General features: G+C 53.9%; 6 protein-coding genes across 6 annotated transcripts; 4 read left to right on the forward strand and 2 right to left on the reverse strand.

Annotated features, from left to right (window-relative positions):
• Positions 1-584: 584 nt before the first annotated feature.
• On the forward strand, positions 585-1,757 carry ColSpa_07875 (dehydrogenase orsE; the record flags this gene model as incomplete). Its single annotated transcript, XM_049274087.1, has 1 exon — positions 585-1,757. The coding sequence occupies one exon, from the start codon at positions 585-587 to the stop codon at positions 1,755-1,757; it is 1,173 nt and encodes a 390-aa protein (XP_049130044.1).
• A 1,304-nt stretch (positions 1,758-3,061) lies between these two features.
• Positions 3,062-4,688, forward strand: ColSpa_07876 (bifunctional solanapyrone synthase; the record flags this gene model as incomplete). Its single annotated transcript, XM_049274088.1, has 3 exons — positions 3,062-3,157; positions 3,241-3,640; positions 3,694-4,688. 3 exons carry the CDS (start codon positions 3,062-3,064, stop codon positions 4,686-4,688), a joined length of 1,491 nt encoding a protein of 496 aa, XP_049130045.1.
• Positions 4,689-5,598: 910 nt separating this feature from the next.
• Positions 5,599-6,712, reverse strand: ColSpa_07877 (endo-1,4-beta-xylanase; the record flags this gene model as incomplete). Its single annotated transcript, XM_049274089.1, has 3 exons — positions 5,599-5,894; positions 5,968-6,202; positions 6,263-6,712. The coding sequence occupies 3 exons, from the start codon at positions 6,710-6,712 to the stop codon at positions 5,599-5,601; spliced, it is 981 nt and encodes a 326-aa protein (XP_049130046.1).
• Positions 6,713-9,578: 2,866 nt separating this feature from the next.
• On the forward strand, positions 9,579-10,522 carry ColSpa_07878 (acetylxylan esterase A; the record flags this gene model as incomplete). Its single annotated transcript, XM_049274090.1, has 2 exons — positions 9,579-10,004; positions 10,079-10,522. The coding sequence occupies 2 exons, from the start codon at positions 9,579-9,581 to the stop codon at positions 10,520-10,522; spliced, it is 870 nt and encodes a 289-aa protein (XP_049130047.1).
• A 1,619-nt stretch (positions 10,523-12,141) lies between these two features.
• Positions 12,142-13,370, forward strand: ColSpa_07879 (glyoxalase 3; the record flags this gene model as incomplete). The annotated part of the gene is made up of 5 exons (XM_049274091.1): positions 12,142-12,217; positions 12,343-12,599; positions 12,632-12,747; positions 12,898-13,079; positions 13,246-13,370. 5 exons carry the CDS (start codon positions 12,142-12,144, stop codon positions 13,368-13,370), a joined length of 756 nt encoding a protein of 251 aa, XP_049130048.1.
• Positions 13,371-14,830: 1,460 nt separating this feature from the next.
• Positions 14,831-17,309, reverse strand: ColSpa_07880 (protein phosphatase 1 regulatory subunit 3C; the record flags this gene model as incomplete). The annotated part of the gene is made up of 2 exons (XM_049274092.1): positions 14,831-15,295; positions 15,402-17,309. The coding sequence occupies 2 exons, from the start codon at positions 17,307-17,309 to the stop codon at positions 14,831-14,833; spliced, it is 2,373 nt and encodes a 790-aa protein (XP_049130049.1).
• Between the last annotated feature and the right edge of the window lie 10,522 nt (positions 17,310-27,831).

Consider the following 27,831-nt stretch of genomic DNA (forward strand, 5'->3'; position numbering starts at 1 on the left):
CAGACCCAACTTTGCAAAGCCGAGGGCTACCCACTTTGAGTTTCCGGAGCTTGCAATTGCGGCAGCCAAGCCTCGATCTACGTGAGATTCTACGCCCCTGCACTTCTCCCATGCAAGCTGGAGCCATACGTGATAGGTCGTCCAGTACCTTTCGCAGCCTGGCTTTGAGGGGTTCTCCTGTATTCGCTGGGAACCGGAATGGTGGGGACGGCCATGGTCCCTCAGCGGTGTTAAGTAGTTTCGTATCGCCGCTTGAGCTAACCCTCCTTCGGATACTCCACTTTGCACGCTAGCCGCTTTTCGCGTACAAACGTCTCTGGTTCGCTTCGAGTTCTATGCTGAAGGCTTCCACATCTCCGACTAACACAAGATCCCATCAAACAGTCTCGCGTTCCTGCATCCAAGGAATATTTCGCTGGGTTAATGATCCTACGTAATACATATAAAAAGCATGATGTTCCTCGATATCCTACGAAAAAAGGCTGCTTCCATAGATATTCAAAGCATGGAAATTCTTCAATAACACACTCAGTCAACGTGAAATTCTACACTTCGAAACCATCCTCTCGCACAAGCAGTCCAGAATGGCCACCCACCTTGCCGCAGTTTCTCTTGCAAAAGGCAAGCCCTTTGAGATTCAGACCCGCCGCACGCCAAAACCAGGCCCAGGCGAGCTCCTCATCGAGGTCAAGTCTGTGGCCCTCAACCCGGCAGACCGCTTGATGCGTGACCAAGGCATTTACATACCCACCTATCCCACGGTCATCGGCTTTGACATCTCGGGGCTCGTCGTCGAGGTCGGAGAGAACGTACCTACTGATGCTTCTTATGGAGGCCCGGGACCCTTTTTCCAACCCGGCATCACTCGCGTCGCCGCCTACGCCGCCTCCGTCTGGAAGTCCTGCGAGCCTGACTACGGCGCCTTCCAGGAGCGGTGCCTACTCCCCTGGCAACATGCCGTGCCTCTACCGGATGAAGGCATTTCTTGGAACCAAGCAGCAACCCTGCCCGTCGCTGTTCAGGTCCCCCTCAGCGCGTGGGATGCCATGGGGCTTCTGGAGGTAGGGGCAGCCGCTATTCCTTCTTCCGTCTCCGCCATCCCAGCCAGTCCAGATGCCAGAGGAGAGTCCCAAGAAAACAGCCATAAGAGAGAGGCCCTGTTGATTTGGGGCGCCTCTTCTAGCGTGGGCACGATGGGCGTGCAAACCGCCCGCCTGCTGCGGGAAGACCACAACAGTTCTGTCAATGCTGTGTACGCCACGGCTGGGGTGGCGAATCACAAATACGTGGGCTCCCTAGGCGCGGATCGTGTCTTCGACTACAAAGACCCGCAGGTTGTGGACGCAATTGTTGCGGCGGCCAAAAAGGATGGCCTAGCGATCCGGCACTGCTTTCTTGCCACTGGGCAGCTGGCGCTGTGTCAGGCCGTCCTCAAGGCTTTTCTCACAGATGATCACGAAAGAGGGGGCCAGAAGGCGAAGATCGGGTCGGCGGCGGTTGTTCCTGCCGATGCGGAGGAGATCAAGGGAGCGGAAACCATATTTTTGATGCCGTCGATGGACGACGAAGAGAAGAGGTTGGCTCAGTTTCGGTATTGGATGGGGACATGGCTGAGGGAGAACCTAGTCAAGGAGACCATCAGGCCGAGTCCGGAGCCGAAGGTCGTGGGAAAGGGCCTGAAGGCTATCAATGCCGGTTTAGACATGCTACTTGAGGGAGTGAGTTGTACCAAGTTGGTCGTCGAGGTAGCGGAGTGAGGGATACTGGGGGACCGACACCAACTACTTGGTATGAGAAATCGGCACAGGTGCCGAGATAGGTAGATGTGATGTGCAGTCAGAAGCGCAGAGGATCAAGGAACTGATACAGATAGACGCATCCTATGATAAAATTAAACAATCTTCAGAGAAGTTCGTCGAACGCTTCCTGCAGAAATATAACGCTTTCTCTTCCTTCAGGGCTCTAGTACGTGAGGTTCTCGGTTCATATCTCAGACATAGCACTCAAATTCATCTCCACTCATCACCGCGACCGAGTTGTTGGAGAACTGGACTGAGGCTGGCACATAAAAGTGTGATTCTTATCAAGACCAACCTTTTCCGCCGCTTACAAATTCTCATAGACGTAATTTCGCTGCGGCAAACGGAACTTGCGGGCTTGGCCACAGTGGAACTCTATAGCAGGAAGTAAGCGGTCGCCCGAGCCGTCCGGATGGAACAAAGACGAGAGGTGACTATATATGAGGGCATTAGTTACGAAGGGAACTGTGGAGTGTGTGAGTTCTGACAAGTTTTGGAGTGGGTCATTCCTCCACCTAATACCATGGAGAATGTTGTGGGCCCGGGGAACAGGACATGTCCGTTGCGGCCGCTGAAGATGAGCTTCAAGGGGAATTGGGAGAAAGTCTGGGTTTATTCAGCAGAAAATCGTACGTTCAGCTGATATTAGCAGGATCTGTATCTTTTGGTGAGTCTAGACTCCAGATTTGGGGTCTAAGGCTAGACTTGTTGGCAAAATCATTACTGGAGAGGTTGGACCATTACACGCTTTCGCGCTGTGTGAAAATACAAGCACCAGCTGAGAACTAGTCATTGAAGATCCATGAAGGCGCCAGAGTCTTGGTTCTCACAGCCTATCACTTTTCGTCGCTCTGCTATTGGGGTTGCGTGCCTGTATTCGTCAATTCAGGATATAAGAGCATAACAGAGGCACAGGCTTCTCTCAGCGTTGTGTAGATGGACCGCAAGCCCCCGCTTCCCCGTATTCGACATAAATCCCCATGTTGTTTTTTTTCTTCTGCAGAATTATATATCTTGGCAATCAACATTAGCGATGCACTCGGCCCGGTCGCCGCGGGTGGCCGCGGATACGAATCTGATCACCTTCAATTTCGAAAAGTTTACACTACGACTTACACCGCCGGCTTCCAACGACCTCACCATGTCCCGAGTGCGCAACAAAGGTAGAATAAAAAGCCCTCTGGGGGCCATTCATGAAAAAGCAAATACCACTCATCATTCAAAAAGCTCTCGAGGGGAACACTAACAGGTTCTATTTCACGATGGCTGCGTCATCCTTAATTTTCACAACTTTGCTGGTGGGCTTGACGTCTGTTGCATCAGCCGACCCCGTACTCATTCAGAGCTGTGACAAAGTCGTAAGTCCAATCATCTACAACAGCGTCAGTTGCTCAAACAATGCAGCTTACAACGATGTCAAAAGTGTCGAGCTCTAGAACAGACGTACCCCAATCAGGTCCTTCTCAGAGACCAAACCGAGTACACCTCGGAAAAGGCGGCTTTCTGGTCCACAATCCAAGGAGCAGCTTCTCCCGCTTGCTTCTTTACACCTTTGAGCGCACAAGAGGTTTCAAAGGCTGTTTTGGCTGCCCGTAATGGCCAATGCCAATTCGCCATCAAGAGTGGCGGTCATTATTCTTTCGAAGCTTCTACCATTGAGAACGGGCTCGTTGTCGATCTTGCTCACTTGAATCAGACAACTGTTAGCAATGACAGAAAGTCTGCCATTATCGAGCCTGGAGCGAGATGGTCTAGCGTCTACCCCATCCTTCAAGAGTACAATCTTACTGTACCCGGCGGCCGGATGTTCGACGTCGGTGTTGGCGGTCTCACATTGGGCGGTGAGTTCTTCGCCAGGGCTCGATGCATGGTAAAAGTACTGATACATTTGCAGGAGGAATATCGTGGTTGAGCAATCTCCATGGACTCACTTGCGATAACGTCCTTGAGTACGAGGTGGTCCTAGCCGATGGCCAGATTGTGACAGTGACTTCCTCAGCGTACCCTGACCTGTATTGGGCTCTACGTGGTGGTGGCAACAACTTCGCTATCGTCACCAAGTTCAAGTTCAACGCCTTTGAACAAGGTAAACTCTGGAACGGCAATTTGAAGTATTCCAGCAAAACCAATGTCTCTGCAATCGCCGCCTTTGCCAACTGGGGCAACCACCTCGTCGATACGGACCTCAAAAGCGGCGGCGTGCTCCTCTGGGATGCTCACATCGACAGTCCACCTACTGGCACTGCAATTCTAACACATTCGGACACTTTCACCGATGGCAAACACCCATTGGTTTTCGATGAGTTTTATGAGGCCGGTCCAAGAAACATCTCAGCGGGTAACGCATATCATGCCGAGATCGTTGACGGGCTTGTCTTCCCTGGAGGTGTCACCCGCAACTCCTTCTGGACGACTTCCTTCGAGCTTGACGCTGAGATGATGCAGACCGCTTTTGACACCTGGAACGAAGAATCCAAGCCCATTGCTTCCATAGCAACCCAGCAGCTGCAGCTTCAAATATTCACCCGCGCCCAAATGAACTTCATGAAGGCAAACGGCGGGAACCCAACGGGTCTGGCTGGTCAAAATCGACCTGTGGGGTTCGTCAACATCGTTGCCATGTGGCAAAAGGCCGAGGACGACAAGACGGTCTATCGAGTACAGCAGCGCATTGAAAATCGGATCAACGCCGCTGCAAAGGAGAGAGAACTCTACAGTATCTACAAATACACAAACTACGCCAGCCAATTCCAGGACCCCTTCACAGGTTACGGAAGTGTCAACAAGGCGCGCCTGTTGCAGATTGCGAAGAAATATGACCCCGAAGGTGTCTTCCAGACCTTAGTAAGCGGAGGTTTCAAGCTCACTCATGGTTCCCAGGAGTTGTAGTTTTATCCGACGTTCGAGAATGGAATAAACGCATATCACATCTGCATTCTCATAAGTGTTGAAGCAGATCTTGCATGGCATGCCAGGGTTCTGCAATTCTTAGCTAGATACATTATAAAACCTAATTCATGTGACCGTGGTATCTTCGTTAAACGCATTTGGGAACCTACTCAAGCACTCCTCGACCAGGATCTTTTAACACATGTCTTGAGGTCAACCTTCGGGAGTTTCGCCTGCTGTAAGCATTGTGTTCTATAGTTGCAATTCTCTTCCATTCCTGTTTCTACTTCTTTAGTTCTTCTTTTACCAATCGCGTTCTTCTTCTCAACAAAACAAGTGGCAGATGACATGTACCAAACGTGATCTTAGCATGATGAAGTACACTTTACAGCCCTATTGACCATGAAGAGGAAGGAGGTGTTCATCATCGTAACGTCTATCATGATGCAGAGGCAGGAGGTAAATCACCTTAATACGCGTCACAGTGGAGAATTAATGAGCCTAGTTTTTAACTTGGAAGTCAAATATATGACTCTGAAAAGAAAGCAGAAGTTGAACATTAAGCTCAATATCATTGACGTTAGTAGACAAGAAAAACCGGCCTTCCAACTAATAGGATTGTACCTAGGATTTTATCAGTGTCACCCGGAAGTTAGAACACATGCAAGCTATAGTTCATGTTGAGCTCGGAACAGCTTGGTCGAAGCGGAAGCGGAAAGCTTTTGTATTTCCATCTCAGCTTTTAAAAAAAAAGGTATGTACGGACCAGTCGTATATGTAGAAGGCACCTGGGCCAAGAAAAAAAGAGCCAATTTATACATGAAGATCACCCTCGCATCGAATTGCGATGAGACATAAATTTTTTTTAAAGTACAACGTTTCGCCGAAACGATGCCACCCGTCTCGCAATTTAAGCCAAAGCCTTGGCGATGGCAGTGTAGGCAGCCTTGGGGTTGTAACTGGCGTCGAACAGAAGGGGGCTGTTCGAGGCTCTCCAGCTGTCGGGGTCGCGAACACCCCAGACGGTGATACCAGCGCACTGCTTGACCTGGAGGCAAGCCTTGACGACGGTGGTGTAGTCATTGGCGCTGGCGCCAGCAATGTCGAGCTCAGTAATGGCGACCTCCTTGACACCGCTGCCTGCGAGAGTCTGAAGGGCACCGAGAATGTTGCCACTCTGACCGGCGCTGAGGTGGGTCTGAGAGCCTATGAAGGAAGAGAGACGTTAGTTCAAGCTGTTCGATGAACGGGAAAAGCGACTATTGATGGACAAACATACCAATACCGTCAATGGGGATACCCTGGGCAATCCACTGCTTGACCTTCTTGGCCATGGCCTGGGTCTTTGCGTAGTTCGCCTTGTCGAGGTTGTAGTCGTTGATGAAGAGCTTTGCGTTGGGGTCAGCTGCCCTGGCAGCCTTGAAGGCGATGCTGACAAACTCCTCGCCGAGAACGTTGGAGAAGACAGAAGAGCGGAGAGAGCCGTCCTCGTTGAAAATCTCGTTCACAACGTCCTAGCCAAAACAAATTAGACTCAACACCTCGCCAATGGTACGGAAAAGACTTGTACTAACCCAGTGGTAGATCTTGCCCTTGTAACGGCCAACGACAGCCTTGATGTGGTCCTGGATGACCTTGGTAAGAGTCGCCTTGTCCTTGATCTGGCTAACATATCCAGCAAGCTGAGAGTGCCAGACCAGGGTGTGGCCGCGAATCTTTTTGCCGTTGGCGGTGGCAAAGTCCACAAGGGTGTCGGCGTTGGCCCAGTTGAACTTGCCCTGAGTAGGCTCGATCTGATCCCACTTCATCGAGTTCTCAGGCGTGAGCTGGCCGAAGTCCGCCTTGATGATGGCGGCATTCTTGGTGTTGGCCAAGAGGGCCTTGTCGCCAATGGTTCCGAAGTACTGCTTGCCCTTGGCCTTGAACAGCTTGTCGAGGCTCTGAGAGGCCTGCCTCTCCTCGAGCGGAGCAGCGAGGGCCGTGATGGGTGCCAGAAGGCACACGAGGCTAGTAGCGAACTTCATTGTTAATGTTTAGTTGTATAAAAGGCTCAAGAGAAAGGAATGACTGAGTGAGTGAATGAATGACTGTGGGTTGATGAGCAGATGCGACTCTGGGTAGCGAGCTTTATATGAGATGCGAATGGTCTTGGCGACGATGTGGGAGCTCTACAAAACCACGCTGTGCGGGCCTGAAACAACAAGACCGACGCCGTCTGGTTCGTATACATTCGACATCGCCGTCATTGGGCGTTTGCCCGGCTCGAGGTTAAACGAACCGCTCGCGTTTGTCAAAACTGGGGCTCCGGCTGATTCGGGAAGGCAATTTCGGCGTAAACAGACGGGCAATTAAAGGGTAGTCTGACTACCTACTCTCCCACGGCGTTATGGGTATGTAACTTTAGCCTCTGGGCCTGTATTTGCGATCCAAGACCCACAGCCGAGGGTAAATTCTGGATTTGAGTGGTGGAGATTATGCGTCATGGGTACAATCAACACGCTGCTGAGAAACCCATGACAGCAGACCACATCTAGCCATCAAAGGGGGTTGGATCTTTGCCTGATACCACCGCGGTGGGGTTAAGCATACTGGCTAGGCTAGTGTAGTCAGGAACACTCTATTGGAAAGAGCACGTTGCAACCAACACGGACAAGCATGGGGGCCGTTTCGCCCCATTGCACTTCTCAGATAGATTACAGGCAATCACTAGGGTGGCTAAAAATGCAGTGATTGGTGGGTGATCTCTGAATATTGGAGTGTCACGACAGGCACGAGACCCGAGTTTTGCGAAACTCGGACTGTTCAAGACTGACAGACGCTTTTCATTGGCTCACTAAACGTTTGCCGAGGCCACCCTGAAAGCTTGTTGTAGCCAAGCCCGCTGTACAGTCGCATCCCTTCATCTGCCAATGTCTCTGATGAGCCGCATTCTCACGCGGGACTGAGAGCAGTGTGCTGTGGATACCCCCGTAGGCTCTTGTTACGTGAGGCCTACCGCACGCAGTTGAGTCCCGCGTGTATTGGCTACAAGTCCCTGCTGAATGAGTGGGTGCGCCTCACTCTATTTTCCTTTTACTGTTTTAGTTTTAACGAGATCGCAGCCGTTCCTCAACTTCAGCTTGTGCGGCCTCGACGCGACCCACTGAACCCAGGAATGCGTGGTTGCTTGTTACCTGAGCGGTAATGGTTAGACGAGCTGTCGTCTGGTTGTTAGCCGACTTAAAAAGAGGTTCGGATGGTAGGGCGTTTTTAAGAGTCCGTTCGTCGCGTTGATAACATCCGTGTCAAGAGGTTAATTGACCACAAACTTAAAGATCGACTTCTCGGGCGACTTTCAGGCTCGTCGCAAAGTGGCGGCTTTCTGTGAAGTGGACTTGCATAGTTTGATCGTGTGCTGTCAGACCGCTTATTCAGTTTGCTTGGTAAAGAGTTCATCCTTTCGCAACAGGGCTGAATTCAGCGTCAAAAAATAGATGCCATGGTGTCACAGCCCCATTCGACCAAGTAACTGGTGTCTTTGGGCCGGTATGGATCAGTAATGTCGCATCCGAGCTTGTGTGCACGGAGTCCCAATTTTACCGGCGCACCCACGTTATTTCATAATTTGGTTCGGAAACTGTACCTACTCTCTCTTGTAGTCTCAGCATAATGCAACCTGTCTCGCTTAGGGCAGGAGGAGAATTCGACATCTGGAATCGACAAAAGCTCTTCGGAACCGCCGATGCAGCCAGGCAAGGTCGCAAATCTCTGCAAATAAGTTCATCAATTATATGGTCAGGTCATTGAACCTCAGTTCAACAAGCCCTTAGGGCTCCATCTTGTTGCTGATATCATCGGCTTGTTGCTCTGTACACCGAGTGAGTATGGGAGAGGGCCACAGCCACTACGAATTTCTTCAACCAAACTCAAATTCCGTATCTAGTCGGGAGAATACTCGAAATTGTCGAGTAATAAGCACAGCTTACAACTAGGAAAAGAAGCGCGATATTTGCATGCTTTTACACCGCCTATTTTTACGCTCATGAGTGCAGGTCCTGATGCCGGCTCGGAAGATTACCATCTTGAAAGGGGTGCGTTTGCGTATCACCCAGTAGCCATGGCTCACGGCCCTTTGGGCAATAATTTTCCGCCTACCGCATCCCTATATACTCTGCGTGCCATTATTGGCGACACCCTACAATTAGCCATTTGATCAATGGTCCACGATCTTCCGAGTCGGCCGGTCACCCCGGCGTCAGCAGGGGATTGGGGATCTGTGTTGTGGAGTTGATGGCTGCTGCTTTGGTGCAAGTCCAGGTATCTTTGTGATACTACTTAGGGAGATCCTCAGTGGATGCAGCATGTCCCTCATCGCCAAGTACATTTGTCTGGGGTGCATCATGAGATGCCATGCGTTCGCCACGCCGCGGAGCGGCTACCGGCACCCATATCGAACTTCCAGAACACTGGAATCTTCTTCCAAGGCCAACTGCCGAGCAAAGCTTTCTTGCAAGATTAGATGAACGTGCATCCCTGTCCAGATGAGCTTGTTTTCCCGTCCGCTCAAAAGCAGTGCATCACGCTAAGCCGTCGGCTAAATCATTGACGACAGGAGTCGTACAAGCTCGCCCCGCTCCGCCCCTTTCCAAACGGCCCGCGTGTGGGGTTACGACACCATCGGGTTCTACACAGAGAGCCCATGGACTCTAGTGCTGTTTGAAGTAGAACGTGAGAAAGAGGGTTGCTCACAATAGTGAGCTGATTCAGCTCTTTCTCTCGTGGTGTGGTGACGCCTTCACCTATCTCTTCCCGCAGTATAAGTATACAAGAGCTCGGTCTGTTCCTTGCCCACATCGTAAACACCACACGCACTTCAAAGCTTGGCATCGCCGGATTTCCTTTACAGCAGTCATGAAGTTCAGCGTAGTCCTCTCCGCCTTGGGCTTGGTAGCCTCTGCTGCCGCTGCCTCGCTCCAGCAGGTCACCAGCTTCGGCTCAAACCCCAGCAACGTCAAGATGTTCATCTACGTTCCCGACAAGGTCGCAGCCAACCCCGCCATCGTCGTCGCTATCCATTACTGTTCCGGCTCTGCAAAGGCCTACTTCAACGGCAGCCCGTACAAGACGCTGGCCGATCAGAAGGGCTTCATCGTCATCTACCCTGAGTCGCCTTACTCTGGCACCTGCTGGGATGTCTCTTCCAAGGCGACCCTGACCCACAACGGCGGGGGTAACAGCAACTCCATTGCCAACATGGTTACTTACGCCTTGAACAAGTACAAAGGCGACAAGTCCAAGGTTTTCGTTACGGGATCTTCGTCTGGTGCCATGATGACCGTAAGTTGAAGACCCTGCATCGGCTTTCCAAATTTGAAGGGCGATATGAACTTGTTAATTACTAACAATGACAGAACGTTATGGCTGCAACCTACCCTGAGCTCTTTGCTGCTGGTATTGTCTACAACGGCGTGCCTGCTGGTTGCTTCTATACCGGCTCCGTCGACGGCTGGAACAGCACCTGCGCGCACGGTAATGTCAAGCAGACCGCCGCTCAATGGGCCCAACAGGTGTACAACGCCGACCCTAACTACAAGGGGTCGCGTCCTCGTATGCAAATCTACCACGGCAGCATTGACACCACTCTGTACCCGGCCAACTACCAGGAGACAATTAAGCAGTGGTCCGGCGTCTTCGGCTACAACGCGGACAAACCCACAAGCTCCAAGCAGAACACCCCTCAGACTAACTACCGCACTGATGTCTTTGGTGACCACCTCACAGGTGTGTGGGCGGTTGGTGTCGGACACACTGTGCCGATCCGTGGTGCCGATGACATGAAGTTCTTTGGCCTGTAAGAAGGGGAAGAGCGGCGATGCGATAAAATTCTTGAACATATTACTTGAAACATTCGACTCGATCCAGATATAGTCTGGTTGTAAATATATGCCATGATCCACATGAACGGTTCAAACTTGGTATGGCTTCATGAACTATAAATGTAGATCATATATACGTGTCTGTGCTGTCGACGCCAGGGAGTTCCATGCATATCACATCCAGTTTAGACACGGAGTTTTGAGACACCAATGATAGTTCTACTCTGCGACTGCGACATAACACTTGTCAATACAAAGGAGAATGAGGGTCATGAGCCTGGCGGCAAGTATGAATTGTAGTAGTGAGATGACATCTACCCAAGATCCTGACATCCACAAGAAGCTAGAGCACAAGCAGAGCGAAGCGTCACGATCAGTAAAGCTTAAGGTGGGTCTCGTGATATGGTTCCTGAGATCTGCCCCTCCTTTTTCCAGAAGGCAGCTACCCTACTTTTCGATAACGTATCTTCACGCCTTCAGTTGGTATGGCTTTGATCTCCTTGAATGACCTCTCTGCAATATGAGTGAGACAGACGGGTATCCACGGCCATATTGATAGACCGATATAATCATATGAGGATGTTTTCCACCGACTCGTTCTGAATGCGGATGGTTGACTCGCGGCTGTCCACTTCAGATCGAACCCTCATAATATATATCAGCCGCAATATTACTCTTGACTCTACTAGAGCACACAATCTTGTTCTCAGTTCAAGAAACGTTGAGCCTATGAGCCTCGCTAACATCTAAAGACTTATAAGTGGCTACCTTATGAGACTATGTGATTTGAAAACATCAATATCGGGAACCTGATCTCGCCTTGTCATCTTCAACATGGGTCGGCTCTAATGCAGCTAGTATACACCACGCCCGGCATGTGATGCAGTCGATGTAAATACTCTGAGTCGTACCGGGGAAATACGCCAAGTTTCTGCGGGGTTCCAGATATCCAGCGCCATCACAACGTACCCGCGCCGCCGGTGGATCTGAGATTCCGTAGAAGCCGCTCAACCAACTCACGATACCATATACCATGCCAATTGTAAGTCGCGACATACCCACCCACGTTTCATGGCATCTGTCCTTGTTTCTAAGTTTTCTAAGTTTGAGCCGATAACCTCGGCGTACTTCCGCATGTTGGGATCACCAGAAGTCTATTTCCTCACGCCGAGCTTATTTACGGTGCAGGCACGCTAGAATCATTCTGACCCGCTTAGCCAGTACTTAGCGCCCAACAAAAGCAAACTCCTCACGGAAGTGGGAAATTGGATTGCCGAAAGTTCGTCCAAAATGGCCCAGGCCCAAATAAACATCCTCTCCTGGGCCCAAGCGTGGTTTTCACTCGGAATGCCTTCCCCGGCGCGGGAGAGGCTTTCCCCACGATTTCCGATTCGAGGTAGGCCTCTTCCCGTGTATAAAATCCCAAGGAAGCGTCCCGTTTCTCCACCCCGCACGCACGGTGGTGATCGATATCGGAAACGTCCCAGGGAATCAAGCCTCCCCTCATCTAAAGCCACCCTCATAGATCGCCGACACGGAAGACAACCTCCCGCTAGCGAGTGTGAAACGCTCTCGTAGGACACCGGCACAACGTCAACATGGCACCCCCGAAGAGAGCACTCATCGCCGTGACCTCGGCTCATGCCCCACTTTATCCCGAGGGCCATGAGACGGGTAATCCGCGCCCTCACCTCTCTAGCAACCAGCCCCCATCCTTGCTATCACCCTCGCTCTCTTCCGCCTACGACTCAACCTCCCGCATGCTGAGTCGCTGCTAATCAATCAACGCCCGACCACAGGCCTTTTTATCACGGAAGCCCTCCACCCCTTCAACGTCTTCAGGGAGGCCGGCCTCGAGGTCGACCTCGTCTCCGAGACCGGCACGTACCAACCTGATTGGCTATCCCAACAGCCGAATTGGCTCCCGGAGGAAGACCGCAAAGTCTGGGAGGACCATTCGAGCGAATTCCGGTCCAAGCTGGATAAGCTGCTGAAGCCCAGCGACATCATTCCGGCCAAGGTGAGGACGCCCATCGCCCTCCAGCCTCAAGGTATAGTCAGTTCGCTGAGGAGTGACCGCGACGGCAGTATGGCATTTTCTTCGCCTCGGCGGGGCATGCCTCTCTGATCGACTACCCGGATGCCAGGGGGCTGCAGTCGATCGCTTCAAAGATGTACACCGATGGGAGCATCATATCAGCAGTGTACGTGTAGTCCCGCCTAGCGAACCCTGTACACCCCAGTCCCTTGCCCTTCATCCGATACCCTTCTTGTTCTCACCCCCATCGCCAATCCCGTCTGCGTCCCATCCCCGATCATTTTACCCGCTCACGCACTCAATCTGTGGGCCGTAGGTGCCACGGAGGCGCCATCTTCCCGGGTATAATCGACCCCTCGACCAACAGGTCCATCATCGCCGGCAAAAAGGTCACCGGCTTCACCACAAAGGGCGAGGAGGAGGAGGGCGTCCTCAATATCATACAGTCATGGAACCGGCCGACAATCGAGTCGTCCGCCGCCTCTGCCGGCGCAATCTGTGAGTCTTTCCTCTCACCGGCACCCAGTAACCCCCCGACTCCTGATACTCCCTCCCCTTCATGGCAGCCCCTCCCTCCGCCCCATGATATCGTCTGTCCCCGACAGTCACCGAGAAGCACCCCCACGACAGAACAGAACAGACCTGCTAAACGCGACCCCGTAAGACATCCCGCCCCCGGGCCCCTGGGACGCCTTTACGCACACTGACGGGCGCATCGTCACGGGTGCGAACCCGGCCAGCGCCCACGTCACCGCCGAGGCCGCCGTCGAGGCCTTTGAGAAGCTCTGAGGGGCCGCCCTCTCTTACCTCCCGGCATGGCGGGTGCAACATGTAAGTTGGTGGAAAACGAAGGCTTTCTTTCCGGCAGTTTGGAACGTCTCGGAATAGCTGTGTGTACTTTCCATGTTCGAGTGAAGGAAAGCAGGAAACAGAACAGAATAGGTGAACAACTTGAAGTAAATCATTGAGCCCTTCCGCATTGAAACAATGACGCTGGAGGTCAACACCAACACTGAGATACACGGTTTCAAGCAAACCCCGCGGGACTTTAGTAATTCTGCCATCAAAGATGTGGTCGGCGAGGAACACCAATGTGTACCAGCTGGAAGTAATAGGTCGGATGAGTCGACAATATAGCGAAACTTCAAGGAGGCAGAAGCTGATCATATAGTTCGAGGTAACGGCCGTTAGGTAGCAGTAGAATGTTTGGTTTGTTGGATGTAGCGAGCCTATAAGCTCCAAAGGTCAGGGTCAGCCATCACCAAAAACATCCATCATAGCAGTCGTCAATTTGGACGGTAAAAGTGTGTGAGCAATGGCAGTTGTTTTTTGTCTTCCCATGCTACCCTAACTAATCAAGCCAAATCAGGCCGAACGCTTTCTGCTCGAACGACTGCGTCGATCTTCCAAACGCCCAGTGTATGAAACCGGTACCCATTGTGACACAGGAATGAGTCGATTCTTCAATCTCAAGACTCAGTTCCCCAACTTTTATCCATCTCAAGACCTCTTGCCAATCGATCCACTCCGCCCCGCCAATGCAGCACGGTGTAAAACCAGCGCAAGTGAACGAGAACTTGAAGTCGATGGCGGGCTGCTCGAGGCCACGCCCATATATGGGGGCATGCTCAACGCATTGTAAATGAGGACATTCTCTTGTCCTATTCCGAAAACCCAGTCGATTCCGACAAGCCAAATGATGACCATATTCCCTTGAACCCCACGTCTCGTATGCTGGAGGTCCCAGTCCCTTGACCACACACAGAAAACCAAACCAAAGGGAAAAAAAAGCAAGATAATTCGACGAGCTAGTAGCGGCCGCTGTTGAACGTCAAGCAAGAGTGAAGGCAAGAGCGAATTATGCATTAAAGGAACTCCTTGTATGCTGTTCGTTCCTATGTACCGTCCGTTAGGAGAATCTTTCCCTCGACACTGCGTTGAGCTCATCAAGTATGAGTAACGAAAGAAAGACTGAGAAAAGCAAGGCTATTTTTTCCGTTGACTCCAGTATGCCCGTCGTATGCTTGGGAGTGTCGTCGTCAAGTCGGATCGAGGGCCGTAAACTATGAAAACTCTTTGAACGCCCCACGATGCCATGGCCGTACCTGGCCCCTGGTGTCGTAATGCCCATAAACGCCGTTGACCGAAAGATGAGCGCAAATTCTTTTGTCGAAAACACAGTCGAGAAATGTCAAATGACGAGGCCGCAAAGATGATGCGGTTATGGTGGAGAGCGAGCGTTGCCATGGCTAACCCCTAATTGCTGTTGCGGCATGAGTCTCCGTGTTGAATGGAAATCGCTCCTGCAGTTGCTGGGCGTATGGAAAATCATTCGGCGACGTACCGGCGAAAGGAAAGCCACCCGCCGAGGCCGCGGGGGAGGCAGACCTCATTGTCGCTGGGGTGGAAGCCTGACTCGGACGCTGGTTCACGGGTCGCTCGGGTTGCATGGTAGTGTGGTTGAGTGGAGATAAGGCGGGTGATGTACCGTATGGTCCCAAATGCTGAAAGTAGGGGTTGGAATCGCGGAGGTGGAAAGCGTGATGTTGCGCGGGTCCAGCGTGATGGGCGTGGTGTGCCATACTCGGGCTGCCGTTGGAGCTCGAGCTAGTGCTGTTGGAACCCCGGGTAGCAAAGGCATCGTCAGCTCCGTCGAACTTGCCACTCCTCAGAGTGCCATCCTTGATTTGCGGACTAGACTGCTTGGAGCCGAACTGTTGAGTGCCAAGGTCAGTACATGCTTTTTGGGCTGAGAGCAGGCGATAGTTGAGAGTCGGTGAAAGGGTCGGGTATGGGTGACTGTTGACCAGAAGTACGTACAAAACAATATTTGTTGACCAGTTCCTCATACGATGAAGAGGCAAGGGAGGTGTTGGGTGAGTCGGTGCCAGCAACCGTGGGTCGCACAACAGGCTTGGAGACAGCGGGTGCGCCTCCATTGGCCGCTGGGGCTGGGGCAGGCTTGGTCTGCTGAGGCTGATACGGTTGCTGGGCAGGAACCTGGATCTTGCGGTGGCTCTTCATATAGAGACCATCAGGGTTGCGGTCCTTGACTATCGTGTCCTTCGCAGCCTGGACGGCAGCAGTGAGGGACGCGCCAAAGTCGTAGCGGTTGGCAAATGCCTGACCGCTGGGAGCTGTCAGCCGGCTAGAGAGGTTATCACTAGCCAGGTTGCCGGTCGACTTGTTGACCTTGAGGCGGAGCCCCGCCGTCGGCCCCGACTCGCCCAGATACTCGTGGATGGGCTGTTCGAAGTTGAGCTTGGTTTGGTTGGGAAAGTCATCGAAGCCGACAGGCATGGACTTGGGCCGAGGAGCGGAAGCAGGGCTAGAGCGGCGGTTGCTGCGAGGGAGCGCCGGACGGCTGGCGGCGCCCTGCAAGCCTCGCTTACCGTTCTGAGGGAGGTACTTCTTCCGGAAGTCAACCTGGAAGTTGGTGCCCATGTTGTTGTCCCAGAATTCCTGACCATTCACGTTGTACCTGATGCAGAAGAAAAGCGTCTTGGTCTCGAGGTTAGCCAGGTCGGAGAGCTTGATGGTGAACGTGAAGCGGTCATGGGAAACGGGTCCCTCTTGAGGGCGGATCTCGTGCGAGTATTCCGCACCGACCTCTGAGGTCGTCTTCCAGTAGTCAAGCGTGAACCGGCAGGTAACAGATTTCTGGAAGGCCAAGTTGGCAACGGCGATGGAGCCCAAGAGGTTCTTCTGGTCGGGCGACAACCACACTCTTTCAAGACGTACAGGCAGAGACTTGCGGATAGGGGTGTCAATGGGGTGGTTTGCCGTGACAATCTCCCACTCATAGGGAGGAGTCCGGGCGCCGCGGCGTTCCTCTCCAGGGAAGGGGTACTCGGTGTCACTGTCGTAGTTATCGACCGGCGAAGACCCAGCGCTGACAGCGAGTGGCCTGTCGACCTGGAGGAAATGCCGAACGTGCTCGAGGTGGGAGTCGAAGTGGACTGCCTTGGAGAAAGTTGGCGTGCCAGGCATGCTTGATGGTCTCCGGCGAGCAGATGCAGGTCGTAGAGCAGGGCGGACAAGTTCGCCAGACTTCTTGCGCACCATAGGAGGCTTGCTGTCGAGGTGGGTGTTGCCATCCGAGTCCGACTCGGAGCCGGTGACAGAGACTGGTTCATAGACTATCCTGGGCTCGGTGCTAGATCTGGCGTGGTTGACGCGGCGAGCAACGGTCTTGGCGAGGGCATCCAGCGAGCTGGTGCTAAAACTGGTAGGAAGACCCTCCTTGGGGAGGTCTTGGTTGGTAATGAGAGCAAGATCTGGCTGCTCAAGCTTGGAGCGGGTTGGCGACGCTTCCCGGTGAACGGGGATCTGGCTGATTGCATCCTGGAGCTCCTTCAAGTTCTCGATCTGCCTGCCCCGTTCTGCGACGTCCTCCTCTTCGCTGCCCGAGTCTGGCGGGGAGATGATAGCCCCCTTAGGAATACCGCGCTCGTCCGTCAGCGGGGGTGGTGATTGTCGTACGCTGCTGCTCGTCGCCATACCCTTCAGGTCGTCTGATGTGCCCGGGGGTGTGGGTTGGTCGGAGGCGCCGTTTGTGGGAGAATCTGTCGCCGCCGCGGGTGTCCGCCTTTGCTTTGTGAGGTATGATGCGGACCTTGGTAATGAAGGTCTCGGGCTGGACTGGAACGAGGAGCGACGGCTGACGTCGGGCGAAGATGGTGCTGAGCTCGCGGGCGACCGGCTCTGGGAGGGAGGTGTGTAAGGCATATCGAGTGCCACTGATGTGTAGGATAAAAAGGGTTGATATAGGTCGGATTCGTGCGCCCGGCACGGTGATGGTAGAGTCTGTAGCGGCTCGGGAGGGTTGTAAGAAATGCAAATTGGTATCAATTCATGCGAAAGATTAGGACGGGTGGACGGAGCGGCCGATAGGATTAAGTTTTCTGTGTTATTGGAAAGTTCTTGTCAGCCCAGTCGCAGCCATAGGAGACTTTTAGGATTATGGTGTCGAGTAAGGAAATCGGTGGAGCATATAGATCGGAGATCGAACTGGAGGCGAAAAAAAAACAAAAACCAAGGAAAATAGGTAGGAAAGAAGGCGCGGTTGATTGTGGTGGCGTGGGATGCAAAGCCCCACGGTAATAAGGACGAGGAAACCACGCAAAGACAAAAGGGCAAGACTGAAATGATGCAAAAACAAAAAACAAAAGAGGAAAGGGAAAAGATGCAGTAATGACGAAGGTGGTTGTTTTTTTTTCTTGGTTTTTCTCGGTGGATTTTTATTTTATGATTAGGTGCAGTCGTGGTTGACCACTTACATGGATGAAGACGAAATCCCAGCGAGGCAAAGGGCGGTTCAAAAGCTTTTTGCACTGGCAATATTCCAGCAACAGTTGCAAAAAGAGGACTCTTGTTTGCTACTGGACGAGGAATGTCGGTAGCTGGGGAGGAGGGTCCCGTGGAGATGCCGTCGATGCAGGCGGAATGCAATGACGAGCCTAGGGATGCGGGCGAGATGTCTCGAAAGAAGGGACCGGTGAGAAGGTGGCTTGCGGCGTTCGTGGGGATCGTGGGTCGAAGGTGTTCGGAATTGGGAGGAGGAACACGCGGACGGGAGATGAGAGTTGGGTCTGGATCGAAGAGGCAAAGGAGACCGGCGATAGCGTGAACTATGGGTCAATCCTTCCGTGCCTGGGAGAAAAGAGAGTTATGTCGATGACTCTCTTTTCCGTCTGTTGTGTTGGGTTCCTGCTCCTGCTTTCTTTGTGTTCTCTTCAGAGAGAGTGGTCGTCAGGAAGAGAGAAGGTGAAGATCTCTACGACGGACGACGAGGAGGATTGAGAAGTTGGTGGTGGTTGGCTTTGGTGTTTGGAGCACACAAAGATTGAGAGAGAGCAAACTGGTGGGCGGCTCCGGAGGGGACGGAGTGGTTTTGAATGGTGAGCCCAGGCCCCAGTCCCCGAGCACCGCGGCGCTGCTCTCTCGTCCAAGTCAGGTTTCCAAGTGCAGCGCAGCAGCGGCGGCAGCAGCAGCAGGTACCGCTTCCAGCAAAAGGAGAGGGTGGGAAGGAAAAAAGCTACCAGACCGTTCAGTCCTGGTCCCGGCACCACCACTACCAACACTCTCACACCCACCCCCCAAGCGCGGCCAGGACCAGGATCCGGGAGGGTTGAGTGAGTGAGAGAGCGAGCGAGCGAGGACTGGACTGGGGTGTAGTGTTGCTGCACCCAGGCGGCGGAAGACGCAGTAGCACGTACCTGATGGTCAGGAGCACCCCTGCAAGTGCAGACGACGGCGAGAAGAGGGAAAGAAAAAAAAAATACACGGCCCAGAGGACTGGGGGGTGGGGAAAGAACAGGCGTGGCAGGTGGGTGACGAGGTGTGTGTTGAGGAGGCGAAGAAGAAGATGGGCGAAGGTGCGAGGACGAGGAAGGCCGGGGTGGCAGAAAGGTTGGGGAGTGTGGCGGGGACGGGGTGTGGTCTGAGTAGAGCCCGAACTAGGAAAGGGGGTGTGCGTCAAAAGATGGTGGGAGGGGAGGGGGTGGGGCAGAACGGAAGCAAGTGAAAGAGACGAGGCGACGCTGCCGTGGTGGGATGGTGGCACGGAGACGGCAAGCCGAGCGGGCTCGACGATTGCTGGTTGCGTTGAGGAGGAACGAACTGACCGGCCGGTGTTGGTAGGCATCTGTCTCTTGCTAGGTAGTCTTGTCGACCTCGACCGGTGTGATTGGACCTGGGCCTGTATTCATTCATCCAGAAGAACTCAATGGAAAGCAGCTGCCGCCGATACTGACGAGAGCACCGGGTACACCACATACAACGCGGTCGAACGAGGGCACTAATCACGCATGTCCGCCACCAACGCCATCGACATATGTGCTACTGCTGCTGCTGCTGTCGGTCGTGGCCGCGGCCAACGACGAGAAGGGGGACGGACGACGCGCACGACACGACAAGTGTGCTCTGCTGTAAGCCACTTGACAAGTTCAGAGGTCACGCCCTGCGTATCAGCAGCAGCAGGTGAAGCAAGGCCGTCGATGGGAGAGGAATTGGCATTGGCGTGATAGTGGTGCAGGTAAAAACGGGCGACAGAGCGAGTACCTCTGTGCTGCGTCAAGAGTAGAGGCCACCAGATTATGGCTGCGGTCACCCCCTCTATTGGCATTGGCACCTCTGGCAAATGCAACCGCACCGCAGGTGCAGTGCAAGTTGCAGCTGGCGCTCGCTACCTCTGGCTCTGGGCAGAGGATGCGGCGGCAGGTCCGCTGGCTTGCTTGTTGGATCGGGATGTGGTTGATTCTGTTTTGGTTGGATTCGGTCTGCTCTGCATCTGCCTTATTGCCGTCTTGATTCCCCGGTCCGGATGGAGATACACGGTCAAGAACGGGGTCGGCGTGGCATGGCATGGCATGGCATGGCTCAGCATGTCTGTCTGTCTGTCTGGATGAGCACGGCAGCCCAGCGAGAGACAACGGCAGATGCCAATGGCTAGGCGCCCCCCTGAGAAGAGATGAGAGACAGCCCCCTCCTCGCTCCTACACGCCAGATTTTTTTTTTGGTTTGGATGCTGCTGCCGGCGCCGTTGCGTCTGCTCCGGTATCGAGATTTCTGGGTGCGGCGGGAGGGACGTTGAGGTTTCCCGGTAGAGTCAAAAACCAAGGCAGATCACCGATGACCGCACCCTGGCCATCCATATCCATCCACATCCATCCATATCCATAGGTATCGAGCTCTCCGCAAAAGACCCAAAAATACCCACGCCCACAACTATGTATCAGCGTTACTACCGATAGCAGACCAGCAGAGGACGATTGAAACATGCGGTGGCCGCAGCAAGGACAGGCGCCGCTGGGCGGGTCGCTGGGCGGGGGGAACAGCAACGCAAGCTGGGAGTAGATCAAGGTTCGGTACGGGGGAGGAGTACGATGTACGGACGGCGTGGACAAAGGAGCAGGAGTAAGCAGTCCGGCGACGAGCTGCTGTCCCTCCCGTGAGGTGTCCAAAGTGTCCACGTCTTGCTCGGTTGTCAAGACTCGAGACTAACTAAGGGCCTGGGCGGGAAGGGAAGGGAAGAGGCAAGAAAGCAATGTCAGGCTAGAGAGATGGAGCCACAGCAAACACTCGTCGGTGGACGACATACGCGCACAGTACAGGAAACAGGCGGCCGGGGTTGATGACGGACAGTAAGAGATCTTTGGTGGGACGGTACGCCCAGTGGGGCGTTCCTTCTCTCTCTTTCGCGAAAGGAAAGAGAAAGGTGAGGAGGTGGGGCGTGATAGTGGATCACGCTAGTAGGGGAGCATGTGTATACGTACCGACTGGCTCCAAGCCGAGCAGGAGAGGCAGGGACAAGGATTCGAGCTGGTTTAGCGTTGGTGCTGATTTAGAATGATGGTCCCATCATTCTCTCATCAAAGAGCATGACATCCAGCGGCTCTCGACAGAATCGAGACTCTTTGACTATCGAGCCTTGATAAAAACCCAGTGCACTCAAGCAGCTAGTCCGCAAATCAGATTGCCGGATTCTGTGCAGCAGGTACTGCACTATAGCCTGAGGTTTCCAGTCTTTTTCCGCCTCACCCAAACATACAATGGTTTCCATCCTGCTATACAGGTATTCTGTCTTTACCTACCTTGCTTGCATCAACGTTGCTATCCCTCATGAATAAGTGTGCCGTATCTGTTGACTTGAGGAGCGATGCAACGCTGAGAGTTGTCGACCTGTCCGCCGCCCATGCCGCGTGGATGGATATAGTCTTGGCTCCTTTGACCATGTCAGTTTCTCGTTATGCCTCTTCATTCCGCGTACGGCAGTGAACCAGTATCAGGTCTCGTCCTGTTGCGACATTAAACCGACGAGTAGGACATCAGACGAAAAAGCGAGTTTCTTTCCTCGCCGAGAGTGTCCAACCGCTGCTAGTTGAGCCGATTGAATGCGACGTGCAGTTCTATGCTATGCTAACCGTATGATGTTCGTCGGCGACTGTCACAACGCATTTGCGGCTCCAGGCGGGCATTTGTCTCTGGAGTTTGACCCGAAACCTGCTCCAGCCTGAATCTCACAGGATTTTTTTCCTCAACAGTCTCTATCCGCTTCATGCTTTCGCTTATCTTACCCCGACCAACCCCCAGCCTAGGCCCGCCGTTTGGCTTGTTGTCTACATCATCTCCCTTCACCTTGTCTCGCTTTCTCACTTGCTTCCGGGGAGGACAGACGATGCTCGGCTCCCATTTCGAGGTCTACCCTGGGCGTGCCGGGCAGGGCAGTTGGCAGGGCGGCCGGTATGAGAGGGTGCCGTTTCCATCGTCATTAAACTGGGGACGGAGATTGTGGCGTTATGTCTCTCTGTCTTTCGTTTGTCAGGGGGCACTGTCCCGGTACAGTTGACACGGTCCCGCCCTGCGGGGGAGGACTCTTTTTTTTTCGGTCCTTGCTGTTTTATTTTTTCTAACAGCAAGTGCCATCCTGGTCACCTTAACCCCGACCAGGCAAGCAAGCAACGGCAAAGCAGACGCAGGCACGGACGGAACCCAGGCATGGGGTGTGCGCTCTGGAGGCAACGGCGGCCCTGCCCTACATTACCTCTTGCCCTGCCCTGCTCTGGCTGCTCCTTCCGGAGTGAGTTGAAGGTGAGTCGTCCTGCGCTCCTCGCACCGTACGACTCGCACACTGCTGCTTGCAATGCCTTGACCCCAAGCCAAGCGACCAAGAGTCGAGTCCATCATGATGCGAAACAGCTGCCCCCAGTCAAAGAATCTTCCATTGCTATTTCACGAGGCGCAGATGGAGCACGCCCGGCTGATGAGGCCGGCGGCGCAGAAATAAAGCAAGGGGACTCGGTCTCAGAGAGGGTTGAGAAGCAGCATGATGTCATTGTTGGTTCGACATGTCATTGGTGGCATGCAGGTGCACCTACCATCTTCCGTTCCTCTGCTCTTTCTCGCTTGAACATTGAGTCACTGGGCTGCTTACCTTTGGGGTGCGTGCTTGCCTCGCGCAAATCATCGTGAGGTCTATGTGGGGGAAGGGGGGATGGAGGAGTGACTTGCCAAATAAACCCCGGACCCGAACGCCCACTGCCAACTCCGAACACACCACAACGTGGCCCATGACGGGCGCACGACACATACACTGGGCCTTTCTCTCCCTTACCTTCTCCAGTTGCTCCACGATACCTACCATTAGCCGGCCCGCTTACATCACCTTCTTGTGTTACCTTATCTCGACCACCACGGCCTCGTCGTCTTATCTGAAGCAGCCTGGAAAGCACCAGCCCGTATTCAGTCTGCGAGGAAGGTGTCATTGTGACGCTGTTTTGTCGAGGCGCGTCTCGGTCGCGTCTCACCGTCAGCATGCTTTCTTTCCCCCGTTCTTATTCATCCATCTTATTTCGCTACCCTTTCCCACGCCGGCGCCCACCTGTTCCATCAACCTTGCTCGGAATGCCCTCAGCAGCCGCAAGCGCCGGATTGGTATGGGCATGGACATGGACGCGACTCGAACAACCGTTTGATGTCGACTCCGGCCCTGCGCAGCGCGAACCTCACTGTTGGGGCAACCCAATTGAAGCGTTTGATCCTGGCCGGCCGTTGACACGCAGCGACAGAGGAGCCCGCCCCGGGACCCGTTCTAATGATCTGATCGGCGCCCGTATTTTAGGGCCCGGTCAATAGCGTAGTAGCAGAGACATGACAATGACCCCCCAAGGACCACGCCTGGAGGAAGCGAAGCGGAGCCGGAACCAGCACTCGAGACACTGGACGAAGATGTGGACGGGGGGGGGGGGGGGGGGCGAGGAGTGGGATGCGGTGCCAAAGACCTGTTCGGTCCACATTCCGCCTCTTTTGTGTCCACATTCCATAGTTTCTCCAAAGTCTCCGCAGTTTGCTCTGGGACCGTTCTCAACAAGGACGAATCCATGACAAACATCAAACACATTTGCGAAAAGCTTCGCTTCTCCCACGCTATGCTATTTGCTTCTGGGGATACGGGTCTTGGAATGCCAGAGGGGGGCACAGCAGACGACACACACCACGTACACAAAAGACCGTGTCCAGGAGAGACGGCCCTGCCTGAAAGGATGAGTCGGGGTCGGTCAGTCTGACAGCATTGCACCCCTTCAGTGGATGGGGGTGCCGGCGGTGATGCTGATGCTGATGCTGGCCGGCTTGCGCTGATATTGGCGCAGTGTGTGAGCGATGCTAAGCTAACGCAAGCCCGCCGTGCCATGGTTGATGACTGATGGTCACAGAGGGAGTGAGTGATCGAACTGTCAGTCAGCGTTTCGGCCGGGCCAGTGCGGGCGATAACCCCAAGGAACGACCGATGCCGGCGCCGGCATCAGCACCAGCAATCACCATCACAGCTAGCATTGGCATGGGCGGCGCATGGACGGCACTGATGCCGATGTGTAGAATGTGTCAAAAAAAAAAAAAAAAGAAGGATAAGAAGCATCTAGCCCTCATTAACTCTCTCTGGCTGTAGTCATGTTATGGGGGCCAATTGGCGAGGTATGCAATATTGGAGACATCGGGTCACCGATGGCGGTAGCGGCGTGAAGAATTTTTTTCGTCAAAATGTCTCATTCCCCCAACCAAGAAAACGGTAAGCACAGCTGAGATCGAGACCGCCAACAAGTCGCCGGAGACGTCACGGAAATGGCGCATACGCAGTGTCGCACTTTATTGCCCTGGCGCTACCGATGGTTGCATTGGCGATGGCGATGGCAATGGTGATTCTCCTTTGATCCCAACCGAGTCAACCAGCGGTCGGGTAAAGCAATGCGCGACAATTCCCATGGCTGCTGTTGCTTCGCCTTGCATCGGCGATGGTTGGATGGTGGAGTCCGTTTTGGTGGGAAAATGACTATCTGCAGAATGCCTCATCAATGGCAAACACACCAGGACATCCAGTCGCAGAGCAGGGGGAAAACGTGTTTCAATTGGGGTAAGAGCAGGCACCGCTTGGGGCGTTGAGTGGCTTAAGCAGGCGACCCCCCAGACCGACGAAGGGATAGGATGAGGCGCGAACGCGAAAGCTTCTACGGGGCCCGGGCGTTCTTCCGTTGTCGGCTGCCGAGAATTTTGACTGGCCGCCTAGACGCTGAACCAACCGTGGCTTACGGAAGACCCAGTGACTGTGGGTTTCCGTCTTCTTTCTAGATATCCGCGCCACAGTCTTCCTTCTTATCTTTTCCAAGGCTTTTTTGCTGGATGTGAGCCCGCTATACGGATATCCCGGTGGTACAGAGTAGTATTGGGACAGGCCGGAGAGTGTGGACTCTCGCTGCTGCACCGCAGTCCGCGGCTGCACCGTGCCGCATCCACCGCACCCGTGTTTTGGGAAAAGTGACACGGGGAAGGGGCGAGTGGGAGACGCGGAGTCTGGAGAGGCCAGTTTAGTTGGATCTGAATGACTGAGCAGCAAAGGAGGTGGAAGGGGGGCGTTTCGATCAATGGGGGAGGGAAGGAACCGGTGTCGGCCAACCAGAAAGAGCCATCGACCACAGAAAGAAGGAAGACCCAGGCTGTCATCATGAAGGAGGCAAGGACCTAGCAATGTGAGGAAGGAGCGAAGTTGAGAAGGTGGGGCAAAGCAGGGGGGTTCCACTCAATCGACCTAGTCTAGCCTCTCTCCCATGGAAGGTCGTCTCTTTCCTTTCTACCCCACCAAAAAAAGGAAACATGCAGACCAGCTCCCTCCATCAGAAGAAGACAATGGTGAAGTCAAATGCCCGCTGCAACATCAACATCGCCCGCTCCGACCACCATGAAGTTGAGCTCCACCGCCCACTTACAGATTACACAGTACCACCACCCTCGGACACGGCGGCACGGACTCTTTCGACGGTTTCTTGGTGCGCGGAGATGCCACTCTTATCCTTATCCACCATCTTCGGTGCCGTGCTGCTTACCCCATTCTATACGGCAATGGCATCGCCAGCTACCGGTACTACGTAAGCCGTACTACACCTTGGAGGGCCTACGGATGACCGCCGACGCTGCGAACCCAGGGGGGCTGTTCCGGACAGGGAATGCCTTCAAACATTGCCCAGCCTGGCCAGCAAGGAAAGCGAGGAAGCACATTGCGGCTGTGGTGGACTAGAACGAGCTGGCTTCCGGCAGCGGCGGAAACCCTCCCAAGGACTTCGGTCATTGCAGCCATCCGACCATTTCATCAACACACATCTCGTGATGTGCCGCATCAAGGCTCTTTAGCCATCGAAACATTCCTCCATTCAATGTCGGCATGGCTTTACCTTGGCATTCGCAGCGTCAGCGTTAGCATGTCCCATAATCCAAGCGAGGCCGCCCCAGGATTTCCTTGGTTGGAGTTTCTCATGATCTCGACGCCAGCGATCCCCAGTTGCATGCTCATCGGAGTATCAAGCCCATCAGATGTACGGCTGGAGGATTTCAGAGTCCCACTGCATGCCTCTTGCGCCTCGTTTTAATATATCGCGGCTGCCCATCAGAGTCCGGAATGACTTTGCAGCGGCTTTTCACGGATATCGTAGAGCGCGAAGTGCGGCGTACGCAGTACCTGTACGGTCCAGCCCGCGCTCGGTCAAGGACACCCACGCCTGCACTCCTTATCTGGTTGATGTGCTGGCGACCCTTTTTTTCCCCGGAGCGCCGGCCGCCGGGAAGATCACTGGACGCTGGCCATTCATACCACTGTCTTCACCGCACCATCGGCTGTCAGAGTTCCTCAGACTTCGCGTCGATTTACACGTTGGGGAAGCGCACCAACTTGCTACCTTTGCAATAGCACAAGACGCACCTGAGCTCTCTGACAGCAAATGGTGGGGATATCTCCATTCTCCATTGTCCCCCCATATCTGTCTTTGGGTCTTCACTTCTGGGATCTTCCACCCCCAGGCCTTTGCAATAGAGTCGGTTTCGCACAGAGTCATATGCAGTCACCGTTCACCCTGGTCATCGCCGCCTTGAACAGCCTCTGCTCGCCCCTCCGACCGGTGGCTTGCGCGCAATACAGCCATTTCTCAGATCATCCAGTAGAACGGAACTCCACCAGCCATGCTCCCCGTTTCCACTCACATACATTAAGTACTTACATCCGTCCGCATCCACTTCTACGCTTACCTCCGGTACGGCGCACCCACGACCCGCATGATGGCTCATGCAAGGCATTTGCTGTCCGACCAATGACACCACCGTGTCGTAGGGGCCGCCCGCCAGTGATCGAAGTATCCGTACATGGCCTTACTTGATCCTCGGAGTCCACGCACGCCACACTGCATTCAGCCCCTCTCTCATCGTCAACCATTCACCATGCATTGTCACAGTCGCTGCCAAAAAAGCATCGTCAGCCTTCCCTCGTCGGGGATTTGCTCGCCCAACCTTAGAGGTCACGACACGGGGTATCATACGATGCTTGTCCTCACTGCTTCTCTTCGGAACCCGTGCACAGAAAGCCCATCAGCGTCTGAAAGCACCATCAGCCTCCCCGGTGGAGAATCGCTTCACCAAGGGCTCCATCTGGCCGTGCCTCAGCATCGCACTAGGTAACACCTGTCAATCCACCTTACCTTCGCCCCCTATCAGAGCATCTGTCAAACTATTACTCACAGCTTGCATTCTGGGGGAAAATACGCGAGGGTCTTTCGCCTCTTGCGTTATCATCCCAGGCGAAAGTCAACTGTATGACACGATGCGCCGATAATCACGTTGCCCATCGAGCGAATCCGCACCCCGCCATGCATGCTCTTACCTTGGCCGCCCGGTGCAGAGTTGCCGTTTTGCACTTGGCATGAAACCCCGAAACAAGGGGACTGGAATTATCTCACCCACCTGCAATCCTCATGAAGCTAGAGCCAGCGATTTGAAGGACAATAGGACTGCATCTCAAAGACAAGCGCCGGCTTAGCGTCCCTACACGGTGGTGAAAATTTGCTGTTGCTCGCCTGTGCGTGATCACCCATGCACATCTTGCGCCGTTGGTCAGCACCACCTCCCGCAATCGTGCCGCATCGCTTCTCGTTATCTTCAGACTCGCAATCCGAGATGCCCAAAACGTATCTTATTCGGCCCTGATTCGCTGCACGTCCTAGGTGGCCCTTGCCACACTCGCCTGGGGTCTCCCATGGACAAATTTGACTTTAGCCTTTGCTTCTGGCATTTCAACAAGGATCATCCAGGCCCGGCGTCACTGAAGCCATTCGCAGACAAAGCACGCAAGCCATAGTGCAAGCCACACCTACTGCAAAACGAGACGGCGGGGCAAGGTCTCGTCGTGCTAGACCGAACCGCAGCGGGCGGAAGATCG

The sequence above is a fragment of the Colletotrichum spaethianum genome (assembly GCF_022836535.1).
Source record: "Colletotrichum spaethianum MAFF 239500 DNA, contig20, whole genome shotgun sequence".
Taxonomy (NCBI): Eukaryota; Fungi; Ascomycota; class Sordariomycetes; order Glomerellales; family Glomerellaceae; genus Colletotrichum; species Colletotrichum spaethianum.